Raw genomic sequence first — 12,620 nt, 5'->3', positions numbered from 1 at the left:
AATGCACATACCTATAGCGAACTCACTTTTGACAAAGGTGACAAGAACATACACTGGGGAAAAGACAGTCTCTTCAGTAAATGGTGCTGGGAAAACTGGATATCCATATGCAGAAAAATGAAACTAGGCCCCTATCTCTTATAGAAAAAACCAAATCAAAATGGATTAAATATTTAAATCTAAGACCTCAAACTATGAAACCACTACAAGAAAACATTGGGGAAATTCTCCAGGACACTGGTCTCGGCAAAAATTTCTTGCATAATACCCCACAAGCCCAGGCAATCGAAGAAAAAATGGACAAATGGGATCACATCAAGGTAAAAAGCTTCTGCACAGAAAGGACACAATCAACAAAGTGAAGAGACAACCCACAGAATGGGAGAAAATATTTGCAAACTACCCATCTAACAAGGAATTAATAACCAGAATACATAAGGAGCTCAAACAACTCCATAGGAAAAAAAATCTAATAATCTGATTAAAAATGGGCAAAAGATGGCCAGGCGCGGTGGTTCATGCCTGTAATCCTAGCACTTTGGGAGGCCAAGGTGGGTGGATCACCTAAGGTGGGGAGTTCGAGACCAGCCTGACCAACATGATGAAACCCCGTCTCTTCTAAAAATACAAAAGCTGGGCATGGTGGTGCATGCTTATAATCCCAGCTACTACGGAGTTTGAGGCAGGAGAATCACTTGAACCTGGGAGGCGGAGGTTGCGGTGAGCTGAGATTGCACCATTGCATTCCAGCCTGGGCAACAAGAGGGAAACTCTGTTAAAAAAAGAAAAGGCAAAAGATTTGAATAGACATTTCTCAAAAGAAGACACACAAACGGCAACCAGGCATATGAAAAGGTGCTCCACATCACTGATCATTAGAGACATACAAATCAAAACTACAATGAGATATCATCTCAGCCCAGTTAAAACAGCACCTTTTATCCAAGAGTCAGGCAATAAGAAATGCTGGCAAGAATGTGGAGAAAAGGGAACCCTTGTGCACTGTTGGTGGGAATGTAAATTAGTACAACCACTATGGAAAACAGTTTGGAGGTTCCTCAAAAAACTAAAAATTGGGTTACCATATGATCCAGCAATCCCATGAGCATACCATATGATCAACAATCCTATGATTAATGCAGTACTATTCACAATAGCCAAGATTTGGAAGCAATCTAAAGACAAATGGAAAGAAAATGTGGTAGGTATAGGCAATGGAGCACTATTCAGTCATAAAAAAGAATGAGATCCTATCATTTGCAACAAAATGGATGGTACTGGAGGTCATTATGTTAGGTGAAATAAGCCAGGCACTGAAAGACAAACTTCACATGTTCTCACTTGTTGGTGGAGTTAAAAATAAAAACAACTGAACTCATGAACATAGTAGAAGGATGGTTACCATAGGCTATGAAGGGTAGTACGGGAGTTGGATCGGGGAGCTGGGGCTGTTTAATGGGTTAAAAAAAATAGTTAAATTGTTAAAATGGCCATACTGCCCAAAGCAGGGAAATCTACAAAGCAGGGAACTACAAAATCACAATGAGATACCATCTTACACCAAACAGAATGGTTATTAATAAAAAGTCAAAAGGCAACAGATGTTGGAGAGGATGTGAAGAAAAGGGAACGCTTTTACATTTTTGGTGGGAATGTAAATTAGCACAATCTCTATGGAATACAGTATGGAAATTTCTCAAAGAGCTAAAAATAGAGCTACTGTTCAATCCAGCAATCCCACTACTGGGTATCTACCCGAAGGAAAATAAACCATTATATGAAAAAGACACCTGCATTCATTATGTTTATCACAGCACTATTCACAATAGCAAAGTCAGAGAATCAACCTAAGTGTCCATCAAGGGATGACTGGATAAAGAAAATACACACACAAACACACACACACACACCACAGAATACTACTCAGCCATAAAATAAAACTGAACGCCATTATCCTAAGTAAAATAAATTAGGGTGAGGAAAGGGCGAGAGAACTAGGAAGTTGCAGGAAGAGAGGGATACTGGGGGGCATGAGGGAACTTTTGAGTAATAATCTCATGGGTGTACGCATATGTCAAAGCTTACCAAATTGGGCCAGGCACGATGGCTCATGCCTGTAATCCCATTACTTTGGGAGGCCAAAGCAGGAGGATCGCCTGAGGTTAAGAGTTTGAAACCAGTCTGGCCAACATGGTGAAACCCCATCTCAACTAAAAATACAAATAATTTAGCTGGGTGTGGTGGCACACACCTGTAATCCCAGCTACTTGGGAGAATCGTTTGAACCTGGGAGGCAGAGGTGGCAGTGAGCCAAGATTGCGTACTGCACTCCAGCCTGGACAACAACAATGAAACTCTGTCTCAAAAAAAAAAAAACAAAAAAAAAAGTTACCAAATTGTGTACTTTAATATGTACAATTTGTTGTATTATGTCAATTTACCACAAGGAAGCTGTGTTTTAAAAGGATGTGGAGCAAATTTGACAAAGTTTTAATATTTATTAAATCTTGATAGTGAGTACATGGGTGTTAATGCTTCTCTATACTTTTCTGTATACTTAAAATCGTTCATAATGTAATTTAGAAAATCTAATCAAACCCCTAATGTTACTGCTAAGCAAACTGAGTAAATGGTAGAGATAGGGCTGGGGCCTAGACCTTTAGTCTCCCAGTTTAATGCTTTTTCCATTTTATGAGAGAAAAAGTAGTAAATTTGCATACATATATAAGGTTCAGAGAGAAATGCTTACCCTTAAATGTATTCATTGTACCAATGTTTCGAAGAATTCTTCTGGGACTGTTTGCTGCATAACAAGCTGCCTTTTCATATTCACCAAGTGAGATTAACTCGTTAAATCTATAGCCATCACATTTTATAATGCATTATAATGACACAAAGAAAAAGAGAAAAAACTGATTAAAAATGTTTAATACAGACTAAATATAGTGGCATAACGACAAGGAAAAACAAAAAGGAATTCTAATAAACTATAACTAGAATCATTCACACTGTAAGATGTTCTTTGAAATCTTTCTCTAATGCTCTGTTGGGTTTTTTTTAAGTCTCAATAAAACTCCCACCTGCTAGCTGACTTTGAACATCATCCTAAACTTTATTCCTATAGCACTTACAGCAAGCCATAGAGAATGGAAGAAAGAACTTGAATTTATTATGAACTCAGATTTTTTTCCCCACATATCATCTCCACATGAAAAAGTACTGGCATCAGAGGAAAGAAGGGCAATCTGCTTAGAAACATCGCCTAAAGGAAATATTAATTGAAGATAGAAGCTGCCAAATTGGGCCGGGTATGGTGGCTCATGCCTGTAATGCCAGCACTTTGGGAGCCGAGGATGCGGGATCATGAGGTCAGGAGATCAAGACCATCCTGGCTAACATGGTGAAACCCTGTCTCTACTAAAAATACAAAAAAAAAAAAAAAATTAGCCGGGCGTGGTGGCAGGTGCCTGTAGTCCCAGCTGCTCAGGAGGCTGAAGCAGGAAAATCACTTGAACCCGGGAGGCAGAGGTTGCAATGAGCCAAGATTGTGCCACTGCACTCCAGCCTGGGTGACAGAGTGAGACTCCAACTCAAAAAAAAAAAAAAAAAAAAAAAAGAAGCTGCCAAATTGGAGATCAAGAGGTGTCCTTGGTATTCAGAAGCCTATGTTGTTCTGCCAGGCACCAGGCTCCCAATCAAAGATTGGCACAAGAAGGAAAGATAATAGTTAAGATAACTTAAGCCTCTACTCCTCTCCCTATGGCAAAAGGTCTTCAAATCAGTCCTTACCTCACAATTAATAAAACTATGAGAAACAGAAGTTACATAGTGCTGCAAATGAATGTGGAGCCCCAGGCGGAAAACCCACTAAAGTAATATTAAGCAAAATACATAAAACTTTCAATCTCAACAAGGGTTTTTCTCTCATATCAAACTGTCAGACTTAGAGAAGCATTACAGTGTAAGGAAATAACACGAGCTTTTGTGCTCTGCCCCAAATTATATTTACTCCCTTCTTTTTACCATACCAACAATCCAATTAACAGTTGAAAACTGTTTAACATATAAAGAACAGGAATATTACATATTTTCATTACAGATAAGCCTCATAGCCTATGAATTAACCTCTTAAAGAATATAGTCTTACTACGTATTAAATATGTTTAAAAACGCACGTGCATGTTAAACACCAGCAGAGGAGCTGTGAGGGGAAAAAAGGAGGGAAAAGGAACTGAAGATAGGAGGAATGATACACAATGGGATGTCAACTATAACAAACTTCTACAAAAAGAGCTGAAGTAAATACTGCAAAATGTTAATTTCTTGCCAAGTTGGTACACAGAAAAACATTTTGTTAATGTTATTCTCTGTATTTTTTATGTATACTTGAAATATTTGATGAAAGTAATATTTGATAAAAAGTAAACAAAGTAAAAAAAGAATATAGTCTTAAAGCTCTTTAATCTTCTATTATATACTATATATAATAACTTAAGTATTAGGGAGAAATATGCCTCCTTAATAAGTCATGGGATAGAAATAATGAGAAAGAAAGGACTGAATTGGCTAGAATAATCTGAATCAGGAAGACATTCTCAAAAACATTTTGTAACATCAGGTTGACAGCTAGGAAATGTAAGGAAAGTACAGGCTGAGTTTCCCTTATCCTAAATGCTTGGGACCAGAAGTGTTTTGGATTTCAGATTTTTTCATATTTTGGAATATATGCATATACATAATGAGATATCTTGGGGATGGGATCCAAGCCTAAACACAAAATTTACATTTCATATATACCATATACACATAGCCTGAAGGCAATTTTATATAATACTTCTAATAATTTTATGCATGAAACAAAGTTTGTGTACATATTGATCCATCAGAAAACAGAGGTATCACTATCTCATGTCAGTGCTCAAAATTTTCGGATTTTGGAGCATTTCAGATTTCAAATTTTTGGATTAGGAATACTTAACCTGTATAAATAAAACATATCAACATTATAATCCTCTTATCTCCTCTGAAAAATCTCCTAGATTCCCAATCTGGTATTTTATTTACAAAGAATCTATGAAAAAACATAACTCTGAAAAATTAAAGCTTTTAAAATATTTGCCTTTCCATGTAGTGAAGCATAATTTCAGCTTCTTTTGCCCTGCGTGGATCATCTTCCATTAGTTCTTCAGCAATGCCTTGGTCACCTGTAGATATTGAAAGTACCACTGGAAGATATTTAAGGTTACTTATCAATAGAAAACAATAAACATACATGTGTTTAATACCAACAACGTATTGCTATGGTTCCTAACAGCATCAACCTCTTCCTAAACTTAGTGGCCTTCCTGCGCCTTTCCTCTTTTTTTTTTTTTTTTTTTTTGAGACGGAGTCTAGCTCTGTCACCCAGGCTGGAGTACAGTGGCACAATTTCGGCTCACTGCAAGCTCCGCCACCCGAGTTCACGCCATTCTCCTGCCTCAGCCTCCCAAGTAGCTGAGACTACAGGTGCCCGCCACCACGCCCAGCTAATTTTTTGTATTTTTTTTAGTAGAGATGGGGTTTCACCATGTAAGCCAGGATGGTCTCGATCTCCTGACCTCGTGATCTGCCCGTCTCGGCCTCCCAAAGTGCTGGGATTACAGGCATGAGCCACCGTGCCCGGCCTCCTGTTTATTTTGATGTACATTTTCAGGCATTCTGTCTTTGGCTTACCAAGTCTATTCTTTATTACCTGTAAGCTGTTGAAGGAAGAAACCCATAGGGTAACAGAGAACTAGCTGAAGTATGTTTTTGCTTTATTTAAACTCAGCCTAAGAAAACCCCATTCTAACTTGCTAGCAAAAAACTGTCTTCCACTATTGGTACTAATTTAAAAATACAGATAATCTACCTTGTAAATATTTGGTTTTCTGAATTTGCTCCACAAAGTCTTGAAATGGGCTGCTCATATCAGATTTTGCCCATGAAGTAAGTGCCTGTGAAATTATCTGCAGTCTTTGATGACTATAAAGATAAAAAACATCAATAACACACTGAGCCTAAAATCAAATGGTGGAATATCAGAATAAACACAAATAAAACTCCAAACTTTAAAAACATATCATCAACTTCCATACCAAAACTGTAATTTTTTGTTCAGATTTTCAGCTACATCTCGCCGTTTTAATAACACAATCATTTCTTCATCTAAATCAGCCTTCCTCTGAGCTGGCACATATTTTATCAACATAGCTTGTTTAATTTCTGCATATTTATCTTCAAGATGTTTCATATATTTAGTGAGAGCATCTAGATTCATGGATTCTTGAAGAGTCATGCCTATGGGAAAAGGGAACAAACCAAACAGGCCAAGCCATGTGTGGGACACTTGTGTTCAAAGAGCAAGTCTTAGAAAGACAGTTAACTATGTTAAGAAACAATTAGAAATGATAGTATGTACTTACAGCTTACTGAACATAAGTAAAATCAGCATAAACTTGTGAATGGCTAGCAGGTTATTTATTTATTTATTCATTTATTTATTTAATACAGACAGGGTCTTGCTATGTAGCCCAGGTTAGTCTTAAAACTCCTGGGCTCAAGCAATCTGCCCACTTCAGCCTCCCAAAGTGCTGGGATTACAGGTGTGAGCCACTGTGCCAGGCCAGGCTAGCAGTTTTATTTTATTTCATTTTATTTTTATTTTTATTTTTTTTGAGACGGAGTCTCACTCTGTCGCCCAGGCTGGAGTGCAGTGGTGCAATCTCGGCTCACTGCAACCTCTGCCTCCCAGGTTCAAGCAATTCTCCTGCCTCAACTTCCGAGTAGCTGGGACTACAGGCGCCTGCCACCACACCTGGGTAATTTTTGTATTTTTAGTAGAGACGGGGTTTCACCATGTTGGCCAGGCTAGTCTTGAACTCCTGACCTCAGGTGATTTGCTCACCTCGGCCTCTCAAAGTGCTGGGATTACAGGCGTGAGCCACCACACCCAGCCTCAGGCTAGCAGTTTTAAACATTATCAATGAAGACTCGGTGAAGACTGAGAACACACAAACCTTAGCATCTGAAAAAAAATTTTTTAGTGATTTCATTAACACACCTGAAGATCCCTAAATATCACTGTTACTCAGTAATGCCAAGAGCTTCTGCCTAACAATTCAGGATTTGTCAACAGATTTCTCTCTAAACAAATCTCTCATTACCCTATTATAGCTAACCCCAGACTAATTAGTTTATTATTCTCAACACAGAATATAAATGCCTGCCAAATCTTCAGTCCTCTCTCTCACTGTCACCTCTAATTATTCATAACTCTCTCTCTCTTCAAATGCCTTTAAAAAATATGTATATATATATATATATACAGAGAGAGAGAGAGAGAGGCTCTCACAGGGTCTGCCCAGGCTGGTCTCAAACTCCTGGGCTCAAGAGATCCTCTCACTTCAGCATCCCAAAGTGCTAGGATTACAGGCATGAGCCACTGTGCCCAGCCCTAAATAATCTTCCTTTCTCATCTGGGCCAATTGTTGACTTTAGTACATATCACAAAATACTCCTCCTCCAAAAACTTACCTGGATTGATTCTATTTGATTTTAACCAGTCCCTTACCCAGAATTTTCTCAGCACTTAGTCCCAATTTGTCAGTTATACTGTACTTATTAATATGTATCTTATTTGTCATTTGCTAGTCACAGTTTTATATTTGAAAGTGAATCTAGGCCAGGCGCAGTGGCTCACGCCTGTAATCCCAGCACTTTGGGAGGCCAAGGCGGGTGGATCACAAGGTCAGGAGATCGAGACCATCCTGGCTAACACGGTGAAACCTGTCTCTCCTAAAAATACAAAAAAATTAGCCGGGCGTCGTGGCAGGCGCCTGTAGTCCCAGCTACTCAGAAGGCTGAGGCAGGAGAATGGTGTGAATCCGGAGGCAGAGCTTGGAGTGAGCCAAGATCGGGCCACTGCACTCCAGCCTGGGTGACAGAGCGAGACTATGTCTGCAAAAAAAAAAATAAATAAATAAAGTGAATCTAGTCCCTACTTTTATGAAACACAAGATGATTATTCAATCTCATTTGAAATCCTCTAGTATAGAGTAGCTCATTACTTCAAGACACAGCTTCTTCCACCAAGACCAAATCTGGCTTCCTAAAATTTCTATCTATTAATCCTGCCTCAGAATAAACACTAGCCAAAATCTTTGAAAGTTTGGAATACCATTATCTGTTCTCAAAGTCTTTCTTTTTTCCAGGATGAATATCTGTAATTCCTCTACCCACTCATCTTAAAAACCTCTCCATATCCTAGATGAATTCCAGGATATACTACAATTTCTTAAAATGTGGTAACAGTATTATGCTGAAGATGTGGAAGCAGTGAATGCTGACATCAACATGAATCAACAATATCCACCAAAACTTAATACACTACAGTTTTCCTTATATTATACCAGTGGTTCTCAAACTTTAGAGTGCATCAAAAAAACCTGAAGTGGCCGGGCACAGTGGCTCATGCCTTTAATCCCAGCACTTTGGGAGGCTGAGGTGGGTGGATAGCTCGAGCCCAGGAGTTTGAGACCAGCGTGGACAACATGGTGAAACCTCGTCTCTGCTAAAAACACAAAAATTATCTGGGCATAGTGGCACACGCCTGTAATCCCAGCTACTTGGGAGGCCAAGGCACAAGAATCGCTCGAACCCTGGAGAGGGAGGTTGCTGTGGGCCAAGATCACACCACTGCACGTCCAGCCTGGGTGACGGAGAGAGACTAGGTCTCAAAAAAAAAAAGAAAAGAAAAGAAAAGAAAAACCTGAAGGACTTGTTAAGACACTGCTGAACTCCACCCACTGAGTTTCTGACACAGTTAAGTCTCTGATCTGATGGGAACCATGAATTTGCATTTCTAAGAGGTCTTTAGGTGATGCTGATGTTGATACAGGAAACCACACTTCAGGAGCCACTGCATTACACTTTATATAACCCAGCTGACTGAAACTCAATCTTTTAGAGTTTGTTTTTCCATTCCCGTGAATCTACCTAGAGTCCTGACTAAAATTATGTGTACAACACACACGTGCAAGATGCACATACATCAGCACATTTATATTAATGCGTGGCTTAGGTAAAAATTGGAAATACTCAGGATTTCTCTCAAATATTTTAAACAAAATACAATACCTGGAATAGGTTTTGAAGGATCTTTGGAGAAAGTACAATATTTTACTTCTTTTGTGTCATACTCTGCCCTACACTGCTTGATTTGATCTATTTGAGATTGAATCTTCAAGGAATTACTTTCGACAATCTTCATTCTGGAAAACAGAAAGGCTTTATTATGTCTTTCAACTAACTTAATTCTTGAACCACAAAACCTAAGGTAAAACAGGTTAAATCATTACTTTATTTTGAACCATTATGGACTAGGTGAAACGCCCTCAAAAAGTTATCTAGCCTCACAAATGAGGAACAATTTTCTTTCTAAGCATCAATAAAATCTTATACTATGATTCTGAACCCTATTGGAAATTCATAAGTGCAAATCACAATAATATGACCACAAACTATTCTGTTTAGTGGAAAATTACTTTTGTAATTTAAAAAGTATTTTTGTAAGTAATTATATTAGTTTCCTGTGGCAACTGTAACAAATTACCACTAACCTTGTGACTACAAACAACAGAAATTTATTCTTACAATTCTGGAAGCCAGAAATTCAAAATCAGTATCACCGGACCAAAATCAAAGTGTTGGCAGAGCTGTGCTTCCTTCAGAATCTGTTTCTTGCCTTTTCCAGCCTTGGGGCTGCAGGCATTCTGACTTCATCACTTCAGTCTCTGCCTCTATGGTCATACCGCCTTCTCCTCTGCCTATGGCAAAGCTCCTGTTTCCCTCTTATTAGGACATTTATGATCATATTTAGGGCTTACTTTTATAACCTCCCTATCTCAAAATCTTTAATCACATCTGCAAGGACCCTTTTTCCAAATACGGTTAACATTTAGGGGTTCTAGAGAGTAGGACCTGATGCCTTTGAGAAGCTTTATTGAGCCTACTACAGTAATTTTGATCCTAGAGCTAGAGGAAGGACAGCACTTCTCTGAGATAAAACTGAGTTTATCCAGAAATGAAAATTTTAAAGACCAAAAGGTAGTATAAACTTAAGTATTATTTGAAGTTTTCTTCCTAGTTATGTTGGCCCAAGGGAGAAATAACATATTAAAATACCACAGAAAAATTATTTTTGACACTTGTTAAAGCATAGTAATGAAGACTTTTTTCAAGAGGGGCCATGCCAATATCTACAGGAACTACTACAATGGAGAATGATTGGACTCAATCTGAATACGACATGGGCAAGTGGGAAGTGATAGCTAAGGAGCAGGGTGGGGTCAGTGGATGACAAATTACTAAAAGAAAACATCAGATGTGAGGAAAGATTCTGGATAAATTGACCTAAGAGGATTCTTGTTGAAGGCAGGTCACGGTAACTAGACATCACCTGGAGGATGGTTGGGGGATCACATGTCATGGATGGGGGGTTCTTGCTAAACTTACTTCACAGGATTCTTGCTAAAACTGAATGGTGCAGAGATGAATGTGGAAGTCCAAAAGTCAGGCCTAGCTGAAAAGGGTTCAGGGGACCCTGAGTAAAATTTGATCAGGAAGAGAATTTTTGTCAATATATAAATGTCAAAGGGTTTTTGGCAAATTAAAAACAAGTTTGGGCCGGGTGCTGTGGCTCATGCCTGTAATCCCAGCACTTTGGGAGGCCGAGGAGGGCAGATCACAAGGTCAGGAGTTTCAGACCAGCCTGACCAACATGGTGAAACCCCATCTCTACTAAGAATACAAAAATTAGCTGGTTGTGGTGGTGGGCACCTGTAATCCCAGCTACTCGGAAGGCTGAGGCAGGAGAATAATTTGAACCTGGGAGGCAGAGGTTGCAGTGAGCCGAGATCATGCCATTGCACTCCAGCCTGGAAGACAGGGCAAGACTCCGTCTCAAAAAATAAAAATAAATAAAAAACGAGTTTGTCAGTAGATAACTGCTGGCTGCTGCTTCTGATTATTATATAGTGCTCTTGGTAACTATTGATGGCTCAGAGTAAGAGCTTGCAGTATTTATGAAAGGATTGTGGAAATAAAATATCCACTGGCTTTATTCCAAATAGATTTGTGCTTATAAACAAAAGATATGTTAAAAATAAGCAGGTTTTCAAAAGAAACCGAAAGCAGATACTTGTACATGAATTTTCAGAGTGGCATTATTCACATAGCCAAAAATAGAAACAATCCAAGTGTCCAAAAACAGATGAATGGATAAACAAAATGTAGTATATACATACAATGGAGTATTATTCAGCCATAAAAAGGAATTAAGTTCTAATACATGTTACCACATGGATGAGAAAGTATCTAATTGTTGCTCCTTTCTATGCTAATTTTATGATCTCTATTTTTGACAACTTCACTAAGATGAACCTAGTTGAGTATTTCTTAGTATTTATGATGCTTGGGATTCTTTGGGTTTGTTGAATCTGTGAATGGGTATCTTTCACATATTTTCAGTGTTACATTTGGTAAATGATGGATAAATTATTTTCATAGATAATTTTAAGTCAAGTTGGAAAACTATGCAAAGTTTGACCTCCATTTCTGGCAATTTGACTGGCCTGATGTTGAGATAGATCTTCCTACTGGGGAAAAGTACTACATAATATATTTTTAAAAAATCTTTCCAAAAGCATCAGAAAGTCAAAATCAGGGCAAAATCTAACAGAAGACAGAAAACTCTCAGCCATTATTTCTTCAAATATTGTCTTTGTCCCATATTCTCTTCATTGTAGAGCTGTGATTAGACATAATAATATGACCTTCTCGCTCTGTCCTCCATCTTTTCATAATAGCTTTATTGAGATATAGTTCACATACTTCAAGAATCATCCTTGTAAAGTATACATAGTTCAAGGAATTTTAGTATAGTTGTGCAACCACAACCACTATTTAATTCCAGAACATTTTATTGGCCCCAAATAAACTGGGTACCCATCAACGATCAGCTGAGTAAAGGGCAATTTTCCTTGCAGTCCCAGGGGTGGAGCAGTTTACCTCTGGTTCACCCTATGATGATAGCCTTTTAGCATCCTAGCTTTATACGGTGAGTGTTTCCCAATAGACTATACCAGGTGGAGCAATCTTGGGCTGTGCTTTTTATTCTGCATGCCGTAGTAAAAACTGAAAATTATGGTCACTAGCTTTTAAAAAAATGTTCTCGGGGCCAAAGCAGTTTTAGTGCTCCACTTATCTTTTGTCTTCTGTTAGATTTTGCCCTGATTTTGACTTTCTGATGCTTTTCAAAAGATTTTTGAAAAAATGTATTAGGTAGTATTTTTCCCCAGTAGGAAGGTCTATCTCAACATCTAGCCAGCCATATTGCCAGAAATGGAGGTCAAACTTTGCATAGTTTTCCAAGTTGACTTAAAATTATCTATAAAAGGCCGGGCACGGTGGCTCATGCCTGTAATCCCAGCACTTTGGGAGGCCAAGGCGGGCGGATCACCTGAGGTCAGGAGTTCGAGACCAGCCTGGCCAACATGGTGAAACCCCATCTCTACAAAAATACAAAAAAAAAAAAAAAAAAA

At 38.5% G+C, this 12,620-nt stretch overlaps 1 protein-coding gene across 10 annotated transcripts in view; it reads right to left on the bottom strand.

The window, feature by feature from the left end:
• The window catches only part of CLHC1 (clathrin heavy chain linker domain containing 1), a 62,787-nt gene that overhangs the window by 34,718 nt on the left and 15,449 nt on the right, over positions 1-12,620 (bottom strand). For 6 of the 10 annotated variants that reach the window (XM_058429153.1, XM_058429154.1, XM_058429152.1 and 3 more), the window contains 6 exons: positions 9,157-9,290; positions 8,630-8,752; positions 6,117-6,318; positions 5,891-6,003; positions 5,120-5,204; positions 2,750-2,856 (listed from right to left, as the gene is read on the bottom strand). In XM_058429153.1, coding sequence (XP_058285136.1) covers positions 2,750-2,856; positions 5,120-5,204; positions 5,891-6,003; positions 6,117-6,318; positions 8,630-8,752; positions 9,157-9,290 — 764 coding nt within the window. The remainder of the gene's footprint in view (positions 1-2,749; positions 2,857-5,119; positions 5,205-5,890; positions 6,004-6,116; positions 6,319-8,629; positions 8,753-9,156; positions 9,291-12,620) is intronic. The other 4 variants (XM_058429159.1, XM_058429158.1, XM_058429156.1 and 1 more) reach the window with 3 other exon arrangements.

This window comes from Hylobates moloch, unplaced genomic scaffold (assembly GCF_009828535.3).
Source record: "Hylobates moloch isolate HMO894 unplaced genomic scaffold, HMol_V3 SCAFFOLD_15, whole genome shotgun sequence".
Taxonomy (NCBI): Eukaryota; Metazoa; Chordata; class Mammalia; order Primates; family Hylobatidae; genus Hylobates; species Hylobates moloch.
This window is presented reverse-complemented; position numbering and strand designations above follow the sequence as displayed.